This window comes from Cariama cristata, unplaced genomic scaffold (genome assembly GCF_000690535.1).
Source record: "Cariama cristata isolate BGI_N322 unplaced genomic scaffold, ASM69053v1 scaffold37805, whole genome shotgun sequence".
Taxonomy (NCBI): domain Eukaryota; kingdom Metazoa; phylum Chordata; class Aves; order Cariamiformes; family Cariamidae; genus Cariama; species Cariama cristata.
Genome location: NW_009616552.1, coordinates 11721 through 38768, shown reverse-complemented (window position 1 = coordinate 38768; position 27048 = coordinate 11721). Strand labels below are relative to the sequence as shown.

Here is a 27048-nt window from a genome sequence, read left to right as displayed (position 1 = left end):
TTCCTGCTTTCAACCATTTTAGATTATCTATCAAAGCTACCCCATGCAGAACTACGGTAGAGAGTTGTCATTGTGCACCAAAGCCATAACTTCAGATCTATTTTGGGCATATAAAAACAGAATCTACCATTTAGTCCAAGCTGTGATCAAAAATTTTGAAAATGCATTTGTTTTTTTTAGAATCACAGAATAATTCACCCTGGACAGAACCTCAGGAGTTCTAGGCCTAGCCCTTTCCCAGAGCTAGGACAGTTTTAAAGTTAGATCACATCATGACCTTGTCTAGTAAAGTTTTGAGTGTCTCCAAGGGTGGAAATCAAGCAGCCTCCCTGGGCAACCTGCTCCACAGTTTGATCATCCCCAGATAACTCCATTGCTGCAGCTTTTGTCCATCACCTTTCATTCTTTGCTGTGCACTTCCAAGGAGAGACTGACTTGCTCTTCTCTGTGACGGTCAGGTAATTGAAGACAGCCTGTTAGCCTGCTTTTTTCTAGGCTGCCTGAAACTCATCTTTTTGGACTTCCTCGTTTACTTCCTCTGTTCCAGCCCCATGTCTGTCTTGATGACTGAATTTTCTCCAGTTGCTACCGTATCTTTTATAGTTGTGGAGCCCAAAGCTGGACACAGTCCTCTAGATATGGCCTCATGAGTGTCAAACATAGGGACAAACATGAAAAATGTTAAGACATTCTCTGTCCTACTCCGTTAATTGCCATAATAATCTGCTTTAAAATGTTATCTGCAGTATTCAGTCCTTAAAACCAATCATTTTATTTGACTTAGGGTAGTCATCAAGTTTGCTGCCTCTTCTAAAAAGCCAGAACCTTGTGACAGTGGGCTTGGATCTTGAACCAGGCCAGTTACATACCATGTGTTTTCCTAAACCAATGCTGCTCCTGGAAAGAAGATAACATTGCACTTTAACGTTTCAGTATTGCACTGCAGTATTGTTTGCAAAGCAGCACGTGCTGCATTAAAACACAACTTTATAACAACTGTAGAGAATATCCAGGTGTGTCATGTTGCTTCCAGATGGCTGCTCCACCTTTTCCTTGTATTATGACTTAGTCCAGTGGAGCCTGAGCTACGGAACAGCTGAAGTTCCTTAACAGGACAGTGGAAGAATAGCTGAAGAGTTGCTGTTACAGGCTGAGACATTGCCATGTGAACAATTCATTCCATCATCTGCCTTCTTGCTCTGCATATCTTAATTTCTGGAATTCTGAATTATACCATGGAATGGACAGATTACAGCTAGTGATGTTGAGGCTAGGTAGCTCTGAATATGGTCTGCAACCAGAAGTCAGTGCTGTTCTTGTGACTTATGATAAGAGACACAGGAAACCACCTACTGTATGTAGTTAAATTGTAGTAATTATGTTTTCTTTCACAAAGTCTGACTTACTATTTATTTGCAGTTTTGTGCAGTGGTGCATATATGAATTGCTATTCTTGTTGAAAACAGTTGAATTCTGTGAATTTGGTAGCAATTTATTAAGTTTTTCTCTTTCAGAAACCTTGCCTTTTACAGTCTTCAGATATGCTTTTTTTGTCCTTAGCAAAATGAGAGCCGGAAGGCCTAGAACACTTCTTTGAATTGAGAGTGGTAAAATTGTGGGATGTAGATGCTCGAATTCAGTAGCAACTTAACCAGAGGATTTAATTTCAAGAATTTCAGAATAGAACTTAGACGCAGTACCTTAGAGTGTTAATATTTTATAATAATTTAGAAATTTTGTAATTGTTTTTACAATTAACAATCAAGAATATTAGAACTGATGAGCTAGAAGGAACACTTCTGCAACATTTTTGAGCTGATTTCTCATTCATTTGAAAATTCATACAATCCTTTTGGGATTTTTTCTGTTTGCATTTTCTGGTGTCCTCTGCGTATTAAAAGTAGTTTAGAACTTTTCAAGTTGATGATCATATGAAGCAAAAGTGCATGATTAATTGATGAATTATTTTCCAAAGATACCTTTTTGAATCATTTTTAGATACGTATGTATACTCTAAATGTGCTTTTATCTGAAGATTTGTATCTTGTTTCAGAGAACAACGGTGACTGGGGAAAGGCTGAAGCTGTTTGGACTAAAATGCAAGAAGAAAATATTGTTCCCCGTGAGAAAACACTGATCTTACTGGCTGATATACTTGAGAAAAATGGTCAGGTTGTTCCGTTTGAGATACCTAAGGTAACTGGAGTTTAACTTTCCTAGCTAACAACAGTTTTGATTATATTACTGTCAATTGAAAAATGTTAACAGATAGGATTACAGTAACTTAAGTTTATTTGTTTTAAAGGTTAGTCATGAAGATACCAGTTTAAGTGCTTCTAATGCGGAAGAAAGAAAAATAAGGATGCTTTGCAAGAAAAACAATGCAAAAGGTAAACCTAAAACCACTGTTTCTTTTCCCTCTTCAGCTTTAATTTTCAGGTTTCGATTAATTACAGAGCACCAGATGCTTGCTGTAGCTTTTTTTGTTGGTTTACTAGTATGTTAGGAAAGGTACATGATAATGTTACCTGCCAATATTATGCTTCAGAAGCTGATATGAGAAGGATACGCTAAAGTATTTAAAATGTCATTGGAAATGCTGACTTCTAAATGAATGTTTGAAAGCCAACCTGTGCTGAAGTTGCGAATTTTAAAATTACCAAAGTATTGCTGGCCTGTAGTTCATTTTATACTGTTGGGTTAACACCATGTTTTAGACTTTTCAAATGTATCTGTTAAACACCAGAAACTAAGTTTATGTACAGGATTGATGCTAAAAATACCATTTTTATGGTTCCCAGAAAATCTAGCTGTTTGGTTACAAGTTTTATGGTGTAAGACATGAGAAGTGTATGTCAAGTGAAATAGCTGGGACATGTTTATGGGAAGGCAGTTACCTACTAAAAGAAGTTGTTTGGAGATTTTGTATTTGCCCCTGCTGTTGAAGTCTTAATAATAGGATCAGGTAGGGTTCCAAAGTATACTTCAGGTACCTTATTTAGGCTACAGATTTGCCAAAGAAATTAAATAGATGAGATTAAATGAGATGGAGATAATCATTGCTTTCTTCCTATCTGGCTTTTATCTGTTAGTCTGTTTTCTATTTGTTGGTGTTGCAAGGCTAGCTATTTCTATTTGAAGGGAGGATTCAGTGTGTTACATAGTGTCTTTAGCTTCTTTACAACTAAGATTAAAGTTGTCCCAGTTTCTCTGTAGAATTTGCAAACTTTTCTTCCTGTTGTTCCTCCCCCAAAGAAATACCCAGGCTATAAACAAAAGATCAAAGTCTATGTTCCCACAGCTCACTGTTTCCAAACCCCTGTGCCTGTGGGTGCCACCTCACAAATAAAATGGCCTTATTGAGAGATGACTTCAGATCAGTTCTGCTATCAAAAATTGAATAGCTCTTCTGCGCAAACTTCCCTGCCTCAGATAAAAACAGAAATAACTTATGCATGGGTATTTGCCTTTGTATATAGAAAGGAGGAGTGTACTTCAGTGCAATTCCTTTGGTTTAGTCTGTGTTTAAATCATTGGAAATCCATTCCTATCTCATCCAAAGCAGGGTCACAGAGTCAGAACTAGCATTACTGGGCCTTTCAAAGTGGGAAGGGAACCAGTTCATTACTAGCATTTGCCAAGATGCAGAGCATTTGAATATTCTGGAAATCCTTATTTTCTTTGCCCGTACTATGACGAATAACTAAGTATCTCACTTGAAAGCAGATTAGAAAACAGAGTTAAATAGGTTTAAAAAAAATTAATTTTGGTGAATGAGGAAGATTGATAAATACAAGATGCTGAGTCATTTTCTTCTCTGAGTGTTATCAGTATATTTTACAGGTTGGACACACAGATTTTTAAGCTTTTGAGTTTTTCAAAGAAGAATCTGTCAGTCATTCACACAGTTAACTTGTGTTAGTGAAATGACTGTATAGAGTTACTCAGGAGCACTGATTAGAATTCTCAAGTGGAGTCTGGATATTCTGTATATAGAATCATAGAATCATTATGGTTGGAAGAGACCTCAAAGATCATCAAGTCCAGGGAGTGCAATCTCATGTTATGTATATAAATTTAAGAATCATGTCTATTATAGCAGACATAGAGTTAATGTTTTCAGGAAATTCTTAATGCTGGTAAATTTGGGGAATCAAAAGAAAATCAGAAATGCAGAAATATTTTCACTGAAACCAGGCAGAATTAATGGAACACATTTTCTAACATTGTTCCTAGAAAAGTGTCCTGTGCCTTTGATATCATAAATGATCAAGTGGAGAACAGGAGGAAGCTAAATATGCCTTGGGCCTTTCAGGGAGACTAGTTTTAAACAAAAATATAAAATGTAACTGCTAACATTCTATGATGACATCTGATTTGAATTTATCAGTAAATTATTCCTGCATATTCTTTTCTTTAAAGGTGTAGTATTTGAGAGGAGGTGGTCTAGAGCTATTGGGAATTAAGGGAAAAAAGACAAATGTTGGGAAACAGTTCCCTTTGTCTTAAAAAAAAATATAAAAACTAAGTTGTTGCTTTTATATAACAGTATAATGTAATTTTAATGTGAATGTAATAGGGCAGAATGTAACTTTTTATCAGCATCAGCTTTGAGATAGATAAAAGATTAAATCATCTAGTTATGTAACTAATTTCCTGAACTTATCAAATCTGACATGGAGATGTTTTGAAAATCTATTCTCTGAAGTGCTTGATTTATGCAAAGTCATATTTTCATTTTTATCTTGATTCCTCAGTGTGAGAACTTGACTCTAGGGGATCATGTTACACATCCCAAACAGTTGCAATTTTTGAAACAAATTTGACTGTCTTGAGAACTGCGACTTTCTTGGCAAGTCATTACTTTTCTAACATCTTTCTACTTGAAATAGCTAGTTTAACACAATATGATTTTGAAACCATGAACTTTCTCTTTTGAGTGCTAATATACTTTAGTAATTTTAGATGCTATCTGAAGAAGTAGTAAGCTGATAATACCTGATCAGGCATACGTCTCAGTTTGAGACTCTTCTAGGTATACTTCAAACATGCTGCTTTCACTGATGCAAAATAAAGTTAAGAACATAATCTGAATAGGATAATCATTCTGAGGTCGGGACTGACGTACGCAACAGAACATCCTAGAACAGGAAAACAAAACTCATACAGAGATTTTTAGTTCTTCATGGAACTAGTCATTACCAAAAAGATTTAAATATATTTCCTTGTAGAAATAGATCTTATATTTTTGTGGACTGTGGTAATTGATGGTAACACGTGCTTGACATTGTGTCCACTGCAGGCAAGATCCCTTTCTGTACCCAGCCAATGGAAAGCAGTATTCAAACACAGGGTGAAATCTTATGCTATGTTTTTGTAAATAATTAGTTACACTTTAAATAAAATTATACCAGTGAAAGGGTTTTTGTTATTGTTGAAGGTGATTGCTAGTCTACTGGTACCTCAGATTTCAGAAAAGTGGAAGGAAAAAAATGTCTTTACCACTGAATTTGAGTATGAACACTCCATGAATGCTGGTGTTCAGAGTCTGAGCTGACAAGAGAGTACCGCACATTGCAACAGGCCAAGCTTTAACCTCAGACCTATAAGTAAGCGTGGTGGAGGATTTCAAGACCTTTTCTGTGTTGTCCTATTGTTTCATTGCTCTTTTGGTTGACAATGCAAGCACTATTGTAATGTCAGACATCAGTCATATTCTCTCTCCATCTCTCTGGTGTCTCTCTCTCGTATACATGAAACTCACATTCACAGAAGTGGATTTAATTTTTACTGTGATATTCTTATCCTTTATCTCTGTTCATATATATGTTTAATGTAGCTCCAACATCCAAAGTAGATTATGGATGGCAATGTTAATTCCAATTATTAACTTGGTGTAAGAGTTTGTGTGTTGTAAATAATAAATTTTGCGCAAGGTAATTTTTGTGCCTACATTTCAGGAGGTTTTTAGTATACTCTTTGGTTGAAGAAGTTTAAGACTCAAACCAAAAGGCACACCAGCAGTTTTTATTTGGGGAATGCCAACTTAAAATTCTGCAGCACACTGTAGTAAGTGCTGTTAGGGTGACGCTTCTTGTGACATTAAGATTCAAATGAGTTCTCTTCATCTTTACTTTCAAAGTATAAGAAAAAAACTTAACATTAGCTGTGAAATTTGTAGTGATAGTCCAAGTATTTCTGAAAAGTTTTAAAGGTTATTGTGGCTATGATTTGAATTAGCAAAGGAATTATTTTTTTAGTTTCATTAAATGAAACATGCAGTCATAGTTCAGATGTAAAAGATCATTTGTGGTTCTTAACACAGCTTTCTAGGATATGTTACAGCTTGGATGGCAGTTTTAGCTGCATGTTTATAGCTGCATAATCTTGTTTCAGAAAAATAAATGACTGAGAAGTGTGCTTATCATTTTTTCCCCCTTTTTGGTAACATCTTTTCATACACTGACAGTTATTGTGAATGCATGAAATAAAACTGTTAATCAGTCAAACAAATGCAGCGTAGTTTACTTGTTAAATATCTGTATATTTGTAAATTGTATGTTTTGTATAAATCTTGTCGTAGCCAAATAATTTGATCTCCCCATATTGGAATCACCTCCTATATTATTTGTTAAACGCTGTTGTGATCATGCACCAGACACTGTAACTATATACCCCAGAATTAGGTGTTGCTTTAAAAATCCTGAGTGTTCCCCTTCTAACCAGTTGTGTTGGTATTTAAGCAACAGCCACATATAGAAAAAGAGCAGTAGCAAACTTTTTGTTCTGTGGAGGTATGTGTCAATTGATTGTTGTATACAAGCAGTTTTGAACAAGCTGTGACCAACAGATTTAGGCTCAAACATTTAAACAGAGGATAAATAGATTTAAGAAGGACCTTCTCAATGAATAGGTGAATTATTTCTATGATCAACATTATTGCAATATGACATTTCATTTTGGGTTTTTTTTTTCTTTTTTAGAGGCCTACAATATTTTCCTGAAAATGCAATGGAAAAATGAGTTTCATTATCGTTCTTATGGCACCCTTATAAAAGCATTGTTGACACAGAATTGTCTTGAAGAAGCCATCGAAGTGAAACACATGTAAGGCTTTTCTGTGTTTGGGGATTTTAATTGTTGTTGCTTGGGGGGGGGGTGGGTTTAAATGATTTCTGGATCATTTTCAAGTAAGTGTTTATCTTTCAATGGGAAAACAGGTCCTGACTGGTAACTGGGAGCTATGTTAAGAAATACACCAGTGTTTCATAGGGTGGTATGCCTTATATTAAAAAGGTACTAGAGTGACAGTATGGATTGCTAATAACTCATTTCAACTAACAGTATCAACAAATGTACTTGGCATCAGAACTGAAAGTCTACCCTTCTGGCAGTCTGCCTCTTCCTCTTTAGAGTGATATCCAAACAGACAAGATTCCTTCACTTAACTGCCTGTGAGCCTTCCCCTCAATGCCCATCCCTGCTGCTGTCCTACCCTACCCACACTCCCTGGCAGCTGGCTGCCTGCCAAATGCAAAATGGTACTTTTGACAGTGATGCCAGTGGCTAGGAGATGACCATAAACCTTAGATCCGGCTCTTACACTTCTGAAAAAAATCCAACCTGCTGTCATGTAGTATTAGAATCACCAGAATGGAATTAACCTTTAGTGAGTTGTATGGTACACCACTTGCTTTAATTATTGCCTGCAGTGTGTGTTCTGGTCAGATTATAGGCTTCAAAGTAAAAGCGTTACTACTCATCAATGTAGAGGTAAGAAGAACAAAAATTTAAGTAATTTAAGTCTTTCAGTTTCTTCAGCTAAAACAAGAACAGTGGTTTTCATCAAGTGTGTTCTCTGACTGAATACAGTGAATTTGAAAGTGCCTGTATGTAACTTACATGACGCATACAGCACTTTAAAAATCTAATAATTTTTCAAGTCAACTTAGTTCTTGATGCCCAGGAACAGTATAATGTAAGATGGTGTTTTATTATTTTCATGTTTTCTTTAAAAGTGTTCAGACCCAAGAAATGTGTTTCATTGAAAAAGTATTTGTGTTTTGCATTCAGAAGAACAAACAATGTTTTTTTCAAATAGGTCTCAGTAACTGGGCTTTATGATAAGGAATGTTTTAGAAGTACAAAGAATGTTGATAAAATTTAGGTAGTTTGTTAAACATTTGCAGAAAACACTCATGTATTGAAAGATTCTTCAGGGAAGAAGTTTGAAACTTTCTGCTGAAGATTTGTACATGCATTGACTGTTTCCATGCTTCACAACTCAAACACACTTGTAAGGAAGATGCACAAAATATTGCATGTTATCAGCAGTAATTTGCAGATTAGAAGAACAGAGAGAAGGTGGTGGCTTGTTCCTAGTATTTCGATGATTCAGAATTCCCACTTTAGATAAGTATGTAAATTCAAAATGCAAGGGAAAAATAAAAAATTTTAAATACTAAAAAAGTTGGAGATGGGTTTTAAAGGACTATACCTCTGAACCTTGAGATATTTGGGAAAAAAGAAAATAGGAGTTAATAAGAGGTTCTATTCTTGGTCACTGGTCAAAACCAACCATCATAATAACCCCCTGTGCTTTTCAGAACTCTCATACTCCATCTTGCAGCATAGAAATGCCAAGTAATGACATTCTAAGAAGCCTGTAACAGCTCAGTGTTGCATCAAGACAGAAAATGCTTCATATTGGCAGTGTTCATGCTGTTTATCTGTGTATCTTTCTTCTAGTAATAAAATGACGCTTACATTAAGCATTTTCAAAAGTCTGTAAGTTTTAAATTATTCACAGAAATAGAGAAAGCGATTGTGTGTACCCATGGTTGAGAAATAGCAAATCTGTGTGTTTAACACATTTCTGCATGCTTGACAATTTTTTCCAACCTCATATTACAAAGAGATTACTCCTACAAAGCCTAAATGTGTGCAGTGGCCTGAAACTTGTGCAACTCCCAATATTTTCATAAAATACAGGAAAGCTACCTTCATTTATAGAAGCTAACATCTTTTTCTTTTTACTCTACTTGAAGCCAAATCTGAAATTTAAATAATATTTAGAGAACCTTACTATAAGCATTAACATAGGCAACAAAATAAGTAATTTTTTTATTTAAAAAGGTCAGATAATTTTAAAACTTCCCTCCTGTTATCAGAACTGAGAAACTTCCATGAGAAATTGGCACTCCTTCTCTGCATTTGGAAAAAAAAAACCACAACAAACTGAAACAACAAAAAACCAAACAATCCAGGAGGTTACTAATCTGTTGGTCAACCCAAGTCTAGTTGCTTTCACATTCTAGCACTGTTCCGAGGAATATTTGCTGCATTTAGTCCAAGAAGTTTTAAATAGAAATTTAGGAGTATTGGAATGATGGATTAGTTCTGTAATAGTAGCTAACATCTATTTAATCACACTAAAGATTGGAAGATTGGAGAAAGTAAATCCTTTGTTATATGTAATTTACAGTCTCATGCATGAATTGTTGACTTAAGGGCTTTGACAGATGGGACAAAGGGGAAAAAAAAAAAAAAAGGCGGAACTGAGCAGTAGGTGCTTAGGCAGGGATTAAGAGGATTGGTTGGGAGAGTAAGAAAATCCTGAGTCCAGTGACTGCATTTGTGAGCCTGGGAGGCTGAAAGTGACTGAGAGGATAGTCATATTGTGTGCGATGTGAAGGATTTTCTTGGGATTGAGGAGAATAATTTAGCAATGACCCTGCTTACCTCCCAATCCGCTCAGCCTCTAAGTTCAAGTAGGTAGGCTGCTCAGTTGTTTGCCACAAGATGATCAGTGAGGTTTATCTTGATTGCTGATACGGTAAATGGCAATGCCCCCCTTTTCTGTGTAGAGATTTTGTAATCTAGAAATGAACGTTTGTAAAGTTATCCTTACATATTAAAAATGTGACTATATGTCATTTAGGAATAGGAACATTGTGTAGTACAAGATCAATGTGATTGCTGGTTAGTCTCTCTTGACTAATTTCCACAGTGTTAGAAAACCTTTAGCAGTGTTATTAAAGTAAAGATTCTTTTTGCTATAGATAAATGAAGTTTTGTATTACAGGAAGTAAGGAATTGATAAGCAAAATACAATTTTAACTTGGCTAAGGCAGCAAATGTAGTATGTTCACTTTAAAACCTGTATACATCTAGATGACAGAAATTTGAAAATTAATCAACCAAATGATATGGTGTTAGTTCATAATATGCTTTAGTTTACATTTAAAATATACAGTGCTGAAAATAAATGTTTCATTTTTATTGCTGAAAGAATAGTTTTATATTTTATAATTATGGTGACTATTGAAAAAAGAAGAAAAAGTATCCAGCTTAGGATACAACAGAACAATGCAGGGCATGCAGTTATTTTAGTCATCTAATATGTCAGCATTCAAGAATCTGAACCGATTGTTTAAAAAAAATCTTGTACTTTGTTTCTTTTGTTGCTCACTTCCAACTTTGTCATCTGTCAGAATGCAAAAAAAAATTATCCTTCTATAACCATTGACAGGATAACACAAAAGCTGTCTCCAGGTCGATATTTTGCAGCAATATTTTTAACATACGAACAGTAGTTTTTATAATTTCACCTTGGTGCTCAACCATTTATTATCGTATCAGAAGCATGTCAGTAATTCCTTTCTAAATGTCTGCTTCTTTTAGTGCTGAGACCCACATCAAGGGCTTCACACTGAACAGTGCTGCCAGCAGCCTCCTCATCATATCGCAAGTTAGGCGGGATTATTTGAAAGGTATGTCACAATGCTTGACCTTTACGTCACATTAATGCCTCTGCAGATTTTTCTTGTAACGCCCTTCGAATACTTGGATAAAGGAGTCCATTTAGCAAATTACCTGCTTATCAAGAGCCTTTTGTGGTAGCTGAGAGACGTAAATTACTGTACATGCATTTATAATACAGCTTGAATATGAATGTACTTGTCATTTGACCACTTAGTCCAGTTTCCATTCCATTTAACACAAGATGGGTTTTCTTAAGATGAATCACAGCTCTTCAGACATGCAAAATTTGTGCTCCAGAACGAGAGAAAGTACAGGCTTTCAAGTGCGTTAAAATTCACAGCACAAGTCATTTTGCTTTGGAAATTAACATACTTTAGAGCATCTGAAACAATTCCCAGCAGTTGTTTCTTGCATATTGTGTTGGTTGTGCAAGATACCAGATGAGTTAAATTGACTGTTAAATGTGCATGATTGTGCACTAAATGATTATAATATTGATTTAAAAACTTAATCAAATACTTTTTAATAGTTCTCAATACCAACAATAACAAAATATCCAGTTTTGTTTTCTTTTTAATGTAACAGTGATGATAGAAGAGAAAATGGTGGCTGAAGAGTATGTAAGGGTACTCAACAAGATGGTGGATAAAGTTTACAGTTGTGTTACTTTAGTTCTCAGCATTGGTTGTTTTGCAGCCTAGAGTTCAGCTCCATAGTGTTACCTTTCTCTTATTTAGTTGTGCTGTAGAACTTTTTGAGAGAGGAAAACTCTGCAAGCATACTTTTACATGCAGTGCTGTGTTTTTTATCCCTGTGCAAGCGCAAGTACAGTGTTGCTACGTATTTTTGTCAGTACCTTTAAGTGTTAAAGCAGCTACATATGAAGAAAATGTATTACACTGAATTGGGTTTTACTTTCCTACCAGAAGGCATACCAGAAAATCCATTTTTGATTCTGCCATCAGTTAATTTTATTTCATTCCATTATGCAGAGCTCTAGTAGCCCATACCCATGTAACATCAGCCACATTAAAATACTCTAAGATGAGCATTTAGATGTATCTTCTCACTGGTACTCTCCCGCAGCTGATAAACTTGTCTTTCAAATTCCTTCCCCATTCAGTCTCCAGTCTGGCATCATTACCAGGTGTCATCAACTGAAGTATTTGTGATGAATGCAATTGCTTCTCTTGCTCTTGGCAAGTCTTAAGTTTTTGTAGCTTTCAAGGCCTTCACCTTACTTTCCTCTCTGATTTTATTCTAATAAATTTTCTGCTTTTTCTTGTCCAGTGTGCCATGAAGTTTTGCCAGTTCTTCCTAAGTATTACACAGCAAAAATCTTCTCTTCTTTGGAACATCGCTGATGTTTCTATATTCTGCTACTCTCTTGCACTAACTACATGATGTCTTTTTAGCTACCACACTAAAATTCTCTACCACGTCAACTTTCTCCCTTGCTCTATTCTAAAAATGTTTCTTTTCGCACAATACGAAGTTTCTCAAGAAGTCTGTGGAATTACATTGCTTTGCAAAATGATATTTTCCTTTATCTTGGGCATTGAATAAGCTTTACCTTGGTAATTTAATTGACTAGTCAGACGACCCTTGTTTCTATTTTAATTTGAAAGATGCTGCTTCTCTTTTTGTAAGTGAAGCCTTGAAAATGCAAGCTACTAAATATTTCAACCATACTGGTCATTTTGTGAGGCTCATAGATTACCCAAAAAATTTGGGGCACAGCCTGTTTGTAATCTTTTGTTGGTGAGCTCCATTTGACCTACATCCTGTGATGGCTTTCAGTTGTGTAAAACTTGCTTGCTTTATCACTTCCTCATATAGTTCACCATCCTTCTTTGCTGTGTAATGTGGTATAGTTAAAAGTTTTTATATAGGTCCCTAAGTATACTCGTAAGAGCTCTGATATCTTCTTGCTAGAACTTGGTAAAACCCAGGTTACTTTAAGAGTCAGAACTGAAGTTTCACAATAGGGAATTTGCAGAGTTTATAGGAAAGCCTTTTAAAAGATAAATGGTCAGTTTTCACAAGCACATAGTTACCTGCTTTTAAGTACTGAAAAGTCAAGAGATTAAGTTATGAATTCAGTTTAGTAGTGATGAGTGCTTTTGCATAAGGGACAAAAAAAAAAAGATACCAGCAGAATTATCCAGTATGCTACTAGTACATCATTTCTTGCACAAGTGCTGCACACACGCAACTTGCTTGTCCTTGTTCTTGAGAAGGCTGATCATGTTCCGTGCTAAAGGGAGGTCCACACTTACAGTCAGGAGAGAATTTGAACTTAGCATGTGGTTTAAGTTTGCTTTTTAAATTTGGGGAATCTTGCCCCTGATGTATTGCTCCTTTTTTTTTCCCTAAAAAGAAAGAAGGGAGGAAAAAAGGGAGGCATGGGGGCTGTAGAAGGAAAATCTGCTGTGAAGGAAGGTTAGGCTTACAGGATGTTTTTTCTTCCTCTCCTGTAGAAGGTAATATTTGGTTTTGCAGTACCTGCATATTGAATTGGAATGTTAATGCTCTGGAGTTCGAGTGGGTGTATATTATGTTAGAAGTGTTATCCCTTGGTATTATAATTATTGTCTGTGATTAATCCTGCCTATGCTGGTAAGGAGTAAGAGATTTTTACCAGAGGGGCATGTCTTTCTCTGTGTATTTGCTCATGTGTAATGTAAATTGACAAGAATTCTAGTTAGAGAAGTGAGGGTGACTTATCTGCAGTGGGTTTGGGGAATTTGTGGCAGAAAGACAGGATTGATTTTGTGTGGTTTTGACATAGGTAATTGGTATAATTTTAGGAGTTCTTGAGTCCAGGTTTGAGTTAATTTTTGTTCTTGTATGGAAACTTGTCTCCCATGCTTTTATTTTAAAATTAAATGTTGGTAAACAAAGTTTTGATGCACACATAAAAAGACAAATCTGAATACTAGACTTTAGCAGCTTCAATAATGAATTACATTTTTAAACTGTATTTATTCTTAAGTATGCAACATTTTTGTTAGTAAAGAAAATCGATTATAGTTTGGAGAAAAACTGAAAAGATCATGACTTTAAGGTCATAAGGGAGGACATTTGACACAGCTGTTTCCTTGAGCTGGATACTAAAATAAATTAATTAAATGTTAAAAGTATCTTAATACTTTTTATTGAGCAAATATTACAACATTTTAACCTGAATTACTGTTGAAAGTTTTTATTTATGTGTGTATATATTCAAGTTATAATTCACTATAGCAATTTGGGGGCTTAAGTTCAGCAAGAGAGTTATTTTCTGCACATGTTTTTAAGAGGGTAGGATTAATGATACCAGCAGCATGGTTGCCTTCTGAACTAAAACCTGATTTCCTCTTCCCTTATTTCTTTACCATCGTTAGATGCCATGGCTGTTCTAAAAGGAATGCTCGACAGTGGCTTGTTGCCTACTAGACCAGCAGTTGTTGCGCTCACTCAGACCCTGGCAGAAAAAGGAGATCTAAAGAACCTACAAGTACTTAAAAACATGCTGGAAGACATCACAAAATCAGTTGGTGTATCTGCCTCACTAATTGCTAATGCTATTGCATTGGCTCATACGAAAAAGTAAGTATTTCTAGGACTAGTATGTGTAATTCTTTTATGCAGAGTGGTGGGAAATCACTTGCATTATCCTTTTCTTACGGTGTCCTAGATGCTAAAGTTCTGGTCAAGTTGAGCAGTGTGCTGGTGCAGTTCTGTTCTGGTATCATTTCCCAAACACATTTGGGGTTGAAAATCATTTAATGAAATACAGGGATAGCTATGAAACATTTGGGAGAGTGAAAGGTCTTCTCCAGTGGTGTAATTTAGCTTTGATAACTTTGTTTTAATGTATTACACCTCATGTAAAGTGTTCTCTTTGGTGTTAGATCAAAAGCCCGATGAAATCTGAATGTAGAATTGAATGAGTTCATCAATATAAACATAAAAAATCTTGGAACTTGGCACCCACAGATTATGCATCTAATACTTGTTTGGAAACAAAAATCTGCTACCTGTACTAGTAGTTGAAATGACAAAATATTATTGTTTACTCTCAAAATGTGAAAGCCAGACGTATATGTGTGGAGTGGTTTTATATTTTTTTTGTGTGTGTAGAATTATAAAAAATTGGCTACTATGCTGTTTTAGACCACAGTTCTGATCATGATAGTTATCCCCACACTTTGAGTATCCTTTGATTCAACTGTTTAATTCACTATCGTGTTCTGCCTAGCATTTTTGTTTTAGTTGATATGTCGGTACTGTGCTAGTTTATCCTTTGTATAAAACTGCATGGGGGAAGCAATTCTGGGAGAAAGGGCATGCTATGAACTTCTCAAATATGCTTTGCAGGAACCAGTCTTCAGGAATCCTACATATTCTGTTATTTTATTCCAAACCAGTTTCATCGGGTAGAGCTCCTGTGTCTTAACTCGGCAGGAAAGCTGTAGAACTGTGTAGTACCTAACGGATACCTGATTGCCTCAGGCATGCCAGTCCAGAGAGAATAGTCACTGAAGTCTTTTGAACAGCAAGAGGACTTGAACTGAAGGAGAATCATGCAGGCCGGTTCCAGTAGTGAGCTCACCATATTTTCAGCCACTGAAAAACAATCTCTCTGTAAAGGACTTGTCCTGTAAATATTTAGATCTGAGTGGTCCTTGACACACAGTTCTAGTGCACTGACTTTTGCCTAAATGAAACTCTCCAAATGGGAGAGATACTTCAGGATTTGTCTCATAACTGGCATGTTTTCCTATATTTCCATGTAATGAAAGTGCAAAGTCATGCTATATTCTAAAGATGTAGATTGGTGACAAGAATAAATAAATAAATTGCTGTATGGAGGCACAGTTTTTTTAAGCAGCATCAGCATTTCCCATACCGAAACTAGCTTGGATGTATGAAAAGACTTAGCAGCAGCATAAATAGCATGCACCATATATATTCTTAAGTATCTTGCAAGCTGTACCTTGATAACTGTGAAAAACAGATTCTTACAGATATTTTTAATACCTGTTCATTTATTGGTAGATTCATGTTTTTGATATAGTTTTCAAAGCATTTTTCATAGCTTTCAAATGTGCTGCATTTCTGTTTTACCTAAAAGCATTCACCATGCTCTGATTTCTTTTTCAATTAAATTAGTTTTTAGAGTGGGCTGATAAGAGATGATGTTGTTTGAACTTTTTAGAATGCTGGAAGTAGAGTTTTCACTTTGGTGAATATTTCCTGCATTATTTTATTAGCATTTGCTATACTTAAGCCATAAGATTAAAAGTGTTAAGATAAAGATACTGACCAAATGACATTTAGTATTGTCTTTTTCATCCAAAAAGGCAGGCATGGGAAAAATTGGGTAAATAAATAATTCCATAGCATTAAAAAAAATACTTGAGTTGCGTGCATTAATTGTTCCGTTACCTTCGTCAATATTTTGATTTTGCCTACTAGATTTGCAGAACACATTTTCTAAAAACAACTAGCTGAACTTTCTTAATGAGGAAAAAAGTGTGTCAAAATTTCTTAGGCTTTGTACGGGTCAAAGGTCATTAAAAATTTATTTATGGGTTAATTTATTCATTCAGTCATAAATGACTTCACTTTTACAATATCTGAATGAAATCATAACTATTCGAGCATTCCTGGGAAATATAACCTTAATGTAGAAAACAAAAACTTTAATATAATTGCTTCTTTAGGTTTAGAAATCTTGATTTCAGAAACTAAGCCAGTTCAATCTCTTTTCTTAGCAATGACCTTGATGCTGCTGTGGAATACCTTGAGCCTCTGCTTATCTCTGGTGCACAGAATCCTGATCAAGCTGTCAAAAATATTTCCTATTTGTTAAGAAAGGTGTCTGAGGAAGGATTAGAACCAGCTTTGGAAAAATGTAAGTTAATTGCAGTGATATTTAAATATTCTGACTAGACAGAGGTGTTATGAAAGAGCTATTACATGTAAAACCTGCTCAGTCAGCATAAATCATGCCTGTGAATTTTACAAAAGTGGCTTTTCAATCAAAGATTTTCCTTATGTACCCATCATTTTGCAGTTGGTGTGATGGCAGAACGACTGGCCAGTCAGTTTGGAATTTACAGACCTGTCACAGATCTTTTCCTTCAATATGTCAGTTCAGACAGAGTGGATGATGCCAGATTGCTGATACAGGTAATGACATAACAAGAGAAGTACAGAAATGCTTAGAGCTCTTCAAAGGTTAACTGAGAAATTGTCAAAAAGAGGTGTTGTATAGTGTAGGCTAGTACCAGTATGCTTTTGAATTACAGTGTGAGTAGCAGTAGCACAGTTTAGACCATTCCAATCCATGAGCTAGTATTCTAGTACTGATAGTAGTAGTGAGTGCCAGAGTCAGAAAGTTTTTTGTTTTCAAACAACCTGAAGGAGAATAAAGGAAGACTTGTGTAATTGCTTGAAATTCCATCCAAAGCAAATATTCTTTTACAAGTTTTCTGCTAGACAGCAGTTGCTTCTTGCAAACCATTCCCTTGCAACTTCTCACATAATTTCTTAAGTGCTGTAAACATAATAATATCTTACAACTGTAGAGTTTGCAAACTAGAAGCAGGCAATGTTTGTTTTTCATGGACCTTATTTCACTTTGTTGCTGTAATGTATATGCTGTATTCAAGATTTATTAAGACCTGAATTTGCTTTCTATACACTTGAGTGTCACAGATGCATTAAAAGACAAATGCTGGTCTCTGGGCCAGAGTCTCAGCTGACTTAGCAATCTTCAAGGAGTGAGACAGCTCCATTTATGCCATTTGTACAGAGCTAAAGACAAAGCCGAGCCGGGGGTGGGATGAACTGTGGGCAGTGGGAGCTACTGCTGGCAGCGTGCACAAACAGGCACTCTCAGGGGGCCTCATCCCCGAAGGTGGCAGTCCAGCAGTCGTGCCCATTCTGCCGATTCTTCTGTGTACATAGGCTCCTGCTTTGGGTTGAGGCCTCTTACCATCTCCTGGTAGTGCATACTACTCATTTATCGGTTCCTAAGTATTTTAAGCTGTTAAAGAAAAAGCTCTGCTTCATCCTTCAGATGTCTTATGATATTCCAAGACCATTTTTTTTTAGAAGAATGCATACCAACAAATGTGTTCAGGTACTTCTGCTACAGTGTGAGGTGTATTATTTTGTATATTCCTTGCTCTGGAATATTACTTTGTTTTTTCCTTTGCCTAACTGGTCATCTGAGTATTAAATTAAAAGGAGACCATAATTTTGATATAAAAACCCGCTTGCTATATGGCTTGAAACATCAAAATGCAAAAAAAATCTCAAGTTATTTTACTGTTCCTGATTTTTTTGATTGCTCTTTGATTGAAATGAATGAAATTGAATGAGTGAATGAAAATCAGTTACAATTTCTTGCTTTTGTGAAGATAGAGGGTTTTGCATTTTTAAGTAAAATCTGCATGTTGTTAAAATTTTTCGAAACATGGAATAATTTCCATTCATATATTCCTAAAACTTCTTATTACAACAGCATCCAACTCTTGGAATTATATTCAGGGCTCTGTAGCATACTTGAAATAACATTGTATACACTATATCTTGGGGGAGAATTTGAAAATATTTCATGTTAAGTGGACATTCACAGTTAAGCTTGAGTTGAAACTTCTGTGTGTATGAGAAAATTTGGGGGTTTTATGGTGCAGGAAAAACTTTCAGTTATATTAAACATTCTTGACTGCTATTGTGGATCAAGTTTTCTACCAATAGGTAACTAGAAGATAGTAATAATCACTGTCCGTTGTTTGTTATTTTCTTGAAAAGTAAACCACAATCTAAATGAATTATTTTGCTTGTAATAATCTGAAGTATTAGTATACACACACAGAGTCCTTGCTTTCAGAAATGCATCTAAGAGTCTATATAAAAGTTCCGAGAAACAACAACAGTATCTTTTGTACTGTCTGGAGGGAGAATGCTTTTACTGATGGAAGTCAAAAGTGATTTGATATTTCAGCATGAAAGGGGGCAGTGGAAAACATTTCTCCAACTAGACCGTCTCTTTCCTCTCAGAGCACCTACTGACAGTAGGTGAGAACAGGTAGAATCAGTAATAAAATGTTGCAAGCTTCTCTCATGAATATTTCACCTCTGTTTATCACCATAAAGCAATTTTTTCTCAGAACACTATGGGTACATTTTTGTCTTAGTTTGCCTGATGCAATGAGGCTTCACACCTTTTCACCTGGACCTTAAAGAGCTTGTCAAACCATATTACACATAGAGTACATTCATAATGGCATAAACTGAAATTTTTTGTTTGCATATATCTAAAATACTAATTGAGTGTAGTAAATTTGTGGTATGTGTATTTTTATATGCACAATATTCTCTTCTTCCTGTGCATTTTGGTACTGATAAAATATCTTACAGCTGGTAAAAAGCACTGTGCATTTTAAGAACTTTAAGACTGACACCTTTGAGAAACATACACTAAAATATTGTCTTATATATTTTATTTTGCCCTTGTTTCCAAAGTGAGATAGATTTTTGATTTTTATCTGGTCTGTCTCAAACTTTTCTAAGTTCAACTTCTCTCTCTCTCAAACACTGTCTATTGCCGTGAAAGCCTTTTATAAAATAGAGAGATTGAAATCAGTCCTTTGTATGCATAAGTGTAGGTAATTATACTTTAAAGAGAACTTGCTTTGTACATTTTAATTTTTATAAAGAAATGAGCAGTTATCTCCCTGACACCTTATTAAATGTATAATTAACCTTATGATCCCTAGCTCACTTGTGAATGCTTGGCAGTATAATTGGAGAGGAATAGTGTTTCTCTTTTTCATTCTTTTGCAGTCCTAAACCTCGTTTTTGTGGTATGTTGAAGTATTAGTTTAATTCTTTCCCCTTTTGTTTTAAACAAACTTTATACCTACCGTTTTAAAAACAATGTTTACCAAAATGGTGCATGAAATGAACTTGTTTCCTATGTTCAGTGGTGGTTTTTTGTTTGTTGTTTTCCCAAACTAATGGTCAATTATTTACCTTGTAAATAGTTACTACATTAATATATTATTTTAAACATCTGTAATTGGAAATTTTCACCTTATTTTGTTTATCGCTAACCTACTACATTAATTGTTTCTTTTTCTTTAGAGATGTGGCGCATTAGTTGAGGATAACAGAACTTTAGTGAGTTTTATGGCTAGATCAGCATCTAAACCTGGACAGGTATAATATTTTTTCCTGTATATCATTGTGTATGTGGCAAAATACTGTTTCGTCAGCCTTTGTTGAAGTGTTTTGTATTTTGAACTTCCCAGTTGACAGCTTTATCAGGTTTCTCGGAGAGGGGGGAGGTTAATTTGCAGAGCGGGTTACATTTAAAGGAACAGTTCACGGAGCATGATGGAAAGGAGAGTGTAGTTAATATTTTTCTATTGTTTCAGTAATTTCCCACATTTTTGATGTTATACTTTATATCCTGCAAACATTGTGCTTTAAATGTTTTACTGGGCTATCCAGTGCAGTATCACAACCTGAAAATACTTATTTTCTTGGCTACATTGTATGAATACACATGCAAGTTAAAACCTCAGCCTCTTTCTAATGATAAAATCCCTCTATGTTTACATTAAAAGACACATTTCAGATTACTTGTTATGGTGATTTGGGCATGTATCTAGTTTGAGCATCTGTTTGGATTCCTGGCTTTGTGCTCATTCCCTATAATTCAAAATGCTATCATTTATGTGCCTCCTCTACTCCCATCCCTCCCTCCTCATATGCCCCCCGCAAAGTGAAAAAACCAAAACCAACCAAACCAACCAAGTACGGCCCCCCCTCCCAAAAAAAAACCACCACCACCACCACCCCAAAAGCCAACACTGAAGAACAACAAAAACCAAAACACACTTGCACACGCATGCACACACACACACATATATATGCAAAACCACATTGATTTCTCTTTCATAGAGGAGCAGCATGAGGAGACAGTTAATACACAAACCAGAATAGAATAAATACTTTTCAAATCAGGGAAAAGCCACATGTATGTTTTCTGGAAATTGCCATTAAATACTTACGGATTAAAACTTCTGCAAGCTGAAATTTTATTAACACATAGAAGTTACTAGTATGCGATAAAGATGTTGTTCATTTCTATAAACTTCTTTTAATTCAAGACCTGAGAGTTTTTGAAACTGGAATCAGAAGTTGATGGAGGGAGTTTCCAAATTTAAGCACATTAGTTAGCGATCTGGCTTCTGTTAAGCATTGATCATAGCTGCCATTGACCTCGAGGTCAATGAAGGCTGCTGAATGGCTTGCATGTTTTTTTTAATTGGTTGAAATCCTGGCATATTCTCATTAATACATGAATTTCTTCCTTAAAAAAAATTGAGAAACTAATGTTTAGGCTTATTGAGTATGGATTTTTAGTCCTGTGTGTTATTTTGTGCCTGATTTCTCTGACTATTACTTATCCGCATGTGAAATTTTGGAGAAGAAAGTTGTTATGTCTACTTTGAGTTTCACAGTCAATTCCTTGTTACCAGTACAGTTCATTTCACTTAAAAGATCTGAAATAATTATTCTAACTTCAGCAATTTTATTTTGGTCTTAAGATTTGAAGTTAATGCTCTTTTTGTCTGTGCATTAAATTCAATAGGCGAAGAAGATTGAGACACTTCTAGAACTGATTCCTGAGCATCTAGATACGGAAATGGCATACCGTTACCTCTTGAGATGTTATGGTAACTTACTCTCCTTGGAATAGTTTTTTAGTAAGAACTCTTGAGACATTCAGAAAGGTCATGGAAACCCTTAGAAAGCGGAGTAGGATCTACACCATGTAACTTGCTTTACAGTTTGAGGCACAAAGAGATGGGGGGTTTGTCTGGGGTTTTTGTTGTTTAAGTCTGTTGGGTCTGTATACTATCCTAGCTATTAGGTTGGAAAAGCAACTGACTTGAATCCTTTACAAAAGGAGCTGTGTCAGATTAAAGGATACTGTTACAATAGAGGCTAAGTCGCGGCTTCGTGGAATAAGAAAGAATCCATCCGAACCCATAGAGAGAAATACTGTAGAAATGCATGGCTTTTAAAATGAATCTAGCTTTTTTTCCCCCAAAACATGTAATAAGTATATTGGTTCCCTTGGTCAGTGTGTATTTCAAAACCATAAGTGATTAGTTCTATCAGTAATGTGCAAGGACCTTACTGTTATTAGTGTAGATTCTTTATACCTGTCTCAATTTAGCCGAATTTAGTATTCCAGGTGCCTTCATTTGCCTTCATTTACCTAAATAGTTGATTTGAAGGCCTGATCAGTTCCTTTTATAGTTGAAGTCAGAGAGGAACAGCTCTAAAAAATCAAGTTGCTTATTTAAATACGTTTATTTGCAACACTCACTCTTGAAATATCAGGGTGTATAACCCCTGTGGCAACATTCAGTTGGAAGCTTGCATCTCTGTGCTGTCGTGTCCTTCGCATTGTGTACTCTGATGTGGTCGTCCAGTTTTATTACAGGTAGTAAATACTCTTCACACATGTATTACGAGCAAAAAGCTATAGTGACAGAAGCCCTTGTGCTCCAATCTATCACACAGGAGATAAATAGGAATAATTAAGTAAATCACTTCAAACCCAAATCCAAGCTATGGTGTTAAAGGAATACAAGCTTCACAGTACTTGAATCAAGTTGTAGAAGTTCTCATGATGTAGTATCTAACTTACGAAATTCACTTGCGTAATAATGTTCAAAACAGCAATCACTACCAAAATTCTTTAGCCCCATAGTTTCATTCACAAAGAGGGTAAGTTTTCTAAGATGTTTTTATAAACCAAAAAAATGCCCTTTTGTCACCAGCACTGTACTTGCTGCTTTACACTGTCATTAGCCCTTTACCGCTTTTACCTCAGTAAAAATTCCGTGAGTGAACGAATTAATTTTTTGAACATCCTTTCCAACTACATGATAGTACAACAATTTCATAAAGAGATTGCAGAGAATCAGTCACTTGCTGTGTTACACTCTAACCACTGTTTTAGGTATATTCCACATGTGAGGCCACACTCTGTGTGAACAGATGGTTGCTGTAGTTTCTTTAGGCAGAGATGTAGCTGGCTTGTAGAAAGTTGTAGAGAAGACATTCAGTACCAGCATGAAAAGGTTTAAAAGCTGTTCCCAGGTTATTTTGTACAAGCGTCTCACCTATATGAGACGTTGATTCTACTCCTGTGAGGTAGAAGATTGCACATCAGTTACTTCATCCGCTTTACCAGAGCTGGACTGGATGAGTCATACAAGGGTATCTTTGCATTTTGTATTCCATCTTTCTGATTTAAGGAAGGAAGGTGTTGTCCTACTCTTAGGATATTCAGGGTCATATACTATATTCTGTCCTCACCCTGTATAATATGTACAGACCTGTACACGTGAATAGCAATTTAGCTACCTCTTCCCCTCATTCCTTCTCTTCCATTTTTGATACTTTCTGCAGTGGTGAGTATATTAGTTCCATTTGACTGTTAAAATTATCATCAGCAAAATATTTAGCACAGCTGAAATTTAGAAGGCTGTGCTTAGGTTGAGTTCTAGCAAAGAGCATTAGAAATAAGATTTTTTTATTTCCAAGATTTTATTTCTATTTTTATTTTTTTCATTTTACAGTTAGTAAGCTTTAAAACATGATTTCTCATTTTGGGCCAAGTCCAACCTTGTAGTATCATCATTTTCTAGAGAACAAATGATTCTCCTGTTGGGTCCATTGTTATTTTTAATTAGTTAGAAAGGGGAATGAAATGTAACAGAGTATTATTACTACAGTGGGTTACTGTTGCTAGTTATCAAAATAATTGGACAAATAAAATTGTAATTGTTTATGTGTTTAGCAAAGATATAGTAGAATATAGGTCACAGCTGAAAGAAGTCCGATTGTGTATCAGATGCCCCTTTATTTGTTCAGTCGTGGATATTTACTCCTTTCTGTGTCCTGAGATATGCTGCACTGCCAGGACTAGATTTCCTTCTGGTGAGATGCATAATCCTTTCCTATATACCTCCTAGAAAAAGGAAATATGTAAAATCACTTTTGCGTGGTCCATTAAATGGAATCTAAGTATTAGCTCTTTTTTTTTTTGTTTTCCACACAATAAATACATCTATTTTAAAGTAATAGAAAGTTAACGATTTCTATTAGGCTTTCATTAAACCGTCACTTGACGCAGTTTCTGCAGTAGCCTCCCACATTCAAAAAGGAGCTCAGCCACTTGCCAGATGTGAGTGGGAAGCTTTTTCTCATGAGAAAGGGACACAAGCTATCCATTTCTCCATAATTAGAGCTGTTTTTTTCTTTAAGAACCATTGTTTTTGTAGCCCCTATCATTGTGAAGATGGTGTTTCCAAATGTGAACAAGTAAGACCTGAGACAGCTCCCATACTTCAGATGTTTGTGTTTTCCAAAGCAACAAAATGAATTTAACTGGACATGATGGCTTCCTTGTTGTTCACAAGGTGCTAGGAACTGTTGTACTGCTTCTAGGACCCTGAGGACAACCGTGAAACTGTCAGGGGTCACTTCGATTTCATCCTGATGCCTCTCAAGCAAATATCAGCAGAAAAGTCTATGGTTAAGCATGAGTCAAAGTAAAAGGAGTTTCTCCCCTGTCCCACTTTAAAGGAGAAATGTACTCCACTCTTCCACAGCTGGAAGTGAATAGTGCTTTAAATAAATGAAGAATGGATTAGTTAGAACCTGTTGCAGGGGATGGTGCCTTTTATGGAATATCAGAAAAATGTTATTGGTTACCTAAGCAGTTAAGGTTTGTAATAGTGTCAGTAGGTCAGCGAGAATTTTCTCCCGCTCAATGGGTTGAAACGGGTTTTTCTTTGTGTTCTGAAATGAGCATCTGACCTTTGTTTTCTTTGTTCCTTTAGGTTATAGTTTTGATGTAGCCAGCACCTGTAACCATAACAATATTCTGCCCTTACTTAAGGGAATTAAATTCTGTTCTAGGGTTCTCACATGCTGAACTTGGGTGGCTTTTGTTTTGGCTTTTGTTTTATCTTTTGTTTTTATTTTTTACCATTTGCTTCAGAAAGAGGCATATGGCGCTCTGTCTCACATCCTAGAACAGTGTGTTCTCACTGTGCAGCTCCTGCTCCTCTGTGGTTCCAGCACATGCTCAAAGGAGTTGATCATCCAGCCTCAAATAAAAATGAAAGCTAGAATGGCTGCATGTTCTGTTCTTTTTTGTGCATTGTCAGTAGGATATGAAGAACATCCAGAATATTTGGAATATTGTATATTAAAATACTTAGAATATGTTTTGGCAAGTAGTAGGAATATGTGACATCATGGCAACAGGTGAAAAGAGGAACACTAAACCACTGGGGGATTTTTTTGTTTTTATTTTTTTCCTCAGAATTGGATGGGGATGTTGCTTCTGTAAAGGCTGTGTATGAGAAAACAAAAGAGAAGAATATACAGCTGCATGAGCTATCTCTGAAATCTTTAGCAGCTTTTCTGAAGAGAGTAGGAGAGCCTGTCCCTTTCACTGAACCCCCTGTGAGTATTTCCTAATTAAGAAATAGATCTGCAGAATTGTGTATGTTCAGTGTTAATAAAACAAATTGAACGAATAATTACATAGGGATTAGATCTCTGTAGAGACTTCTCAAAGGAGGTAATGTATGAAGTACTGAGTGTTGTAGGAGCTATAATAATCTTGCAATCTTGCATTGGATTTGACTTGAGGAAATAAAACCTCTTGGGGCTTATGATATTTAAACTACTTGATCCTTATCAGGCACTCATCTACAGGTGTGCCTTTATCAAATGTCCTTGGCACATTTATCTAAGCAACTGAACTTTAAAAGGCTTATAGAATGTGTGTTTCATTAACAACGAATGGCTCTTAGTTTTCGTTAATTCCCTACTCTGTATCTAGTACAAGTTGCTGCTTTAGTAGGATGGGATTTTAGAACTGTCAGAATTTTTTCTGTTGGAGCTGTGCTTCTAGCTGCCTTGCCAACAGATATATGCAACTGCGCAAATACATCTTACTTGAGGGTGACAAGTGGCATGACACTAAATCTGTCAAGACTGTAAATACTTCTTTCATATCATTCCTTTGACTAATAATCTACTAGTACCCTTTTTGCGAAGCAGACTTTAAAGACTTACTATATTTTCCCCTCTCTAAGCAAACTTTTTATTGCCAATTTCTAGCCACTTTTTATATTCCAAAATAAGTGTTCTTCTGTAGGTCTGTAAAGACCTGATTATATGCTGTTTCTCCATTTGCTTCATAAGTGTGATTTTTCTTTTCTCATTTTGCAAAGAATTGGAGAAAATTTTGGCATAAAATATTTGGTTTAGCCTTTTAACAGCTGTGGAGTTTTTTCTGCAACCTTAACATAATTTAGAACCTGAATTTTTATTTGGACTGTGTGAATTTAAAACCTAGAATGTCTGTTTTCTTGCATGTAACTAGTGAAAACAAGAGTGCTTTTTCAAAGTCACTGAAATGAATAATTTTCTGATTTTCCTGTTCAATTTTTCTGTAATGCAGCTTGGTCTTTAAAAGCATCTCAGAATTTTTTTGACACAATTGCAGATTGCAGTTAAAAAGTATTTTCATTTTCAAAATGAACTTGATTATATTATTGCATTTTGTAATAGAAGCTTTATTATGCATTTTTGGCAAGGTTTTCCTTTTCCTTTTATTCTCTCTCTCTTAATTATACAGACTTCAATACAGATGTAGTTTTGCATGACAGAATAATAGATTTTGCTTTTGTCAGGACATAAGATTTTGTTCAGAATTAGTAACTTTTCAGTTGAAACAATGTTGAACTTGTTTATTCCGCTCTATTTATAGGAGACATTCAAGTTCTATGTGGAAGAATGGAGGAAAAGAAGATTGGAAGCATCATGAATAGACAGTCTTTTATGCTTTAGTTGTTTATTAAATTGTTTAAATATTACATTCAATAAAAATTTAAAAAAGCGTGTCGTTCTGTGTAATTTTTAATACAAATTTGTGTTTAAACAGCACTTTCCGTAGCTGTAATTGATAGAAACACTCATTAATAGAAATGCTGTTAAAATTGCTAATGAAATACCAAGATGCAGCTTTCTAGGCTATTTCTGTTTTAATGTATGATCTGCTGTAACCTGAACTGTATTTTGGCTCCTGTTGATTCACCAAATATATGTATATCAAGAAGTTGCTAGAGGGGTATGTAACTGTAACTTAAGCAAACTGGCTTATCCTTTGTTGTTCTT

At 35.5% G+C, this 27048-nt stretch overlaps 1 protein-coding gene across 1 annotated transcript in view; it reads left to right on the top strand.

Annotated features, from left to right (window-relative positions):
• LRPPRC (leucine-rich pentatricopeptide repeat containing) overlaps positions 1-26698 on the top strand; it is a 79403-nt gene extending 52705 nt beyond the window's left edge. Inside the window, exons 27-37 of the mRNA XM_009700206.1 lie at positions 2054-2196; positions 2306-2390; positions 6984-7107; positions 10684-10772; positions 14151-14355; positions 16527-16666; positions 16829-16944; positions 19909-19983; positions 21425-21509; positions 25184-25326; positions 26642-26698. Coding sequence (XP_009698508.1) covers positions 2054-2196; positions 2306-2390; positions 6984-7107; positions 10684-10772; positions 14151-14355; positions 16527-16666; positions 16829-16944; positions 19909-19983; positions 21425-21509; positions 25184-25326; positions 26642-26698 — 1262 coding nt within the window. The remainder of the gene's footprint in view (positions 1-2053; positions 2197-2305; positions 2391-6983; positions 7108-10683; positions 10773-14150; positions 14356-16526; positions 16667-16828; positions 16945-19908; positions 19984-21424; positions 21510-25183; positions 25327-26641) is intronic.
• The last annotated feature ends 350 nt before the right edge of the window (positions 26699-27048 follow it).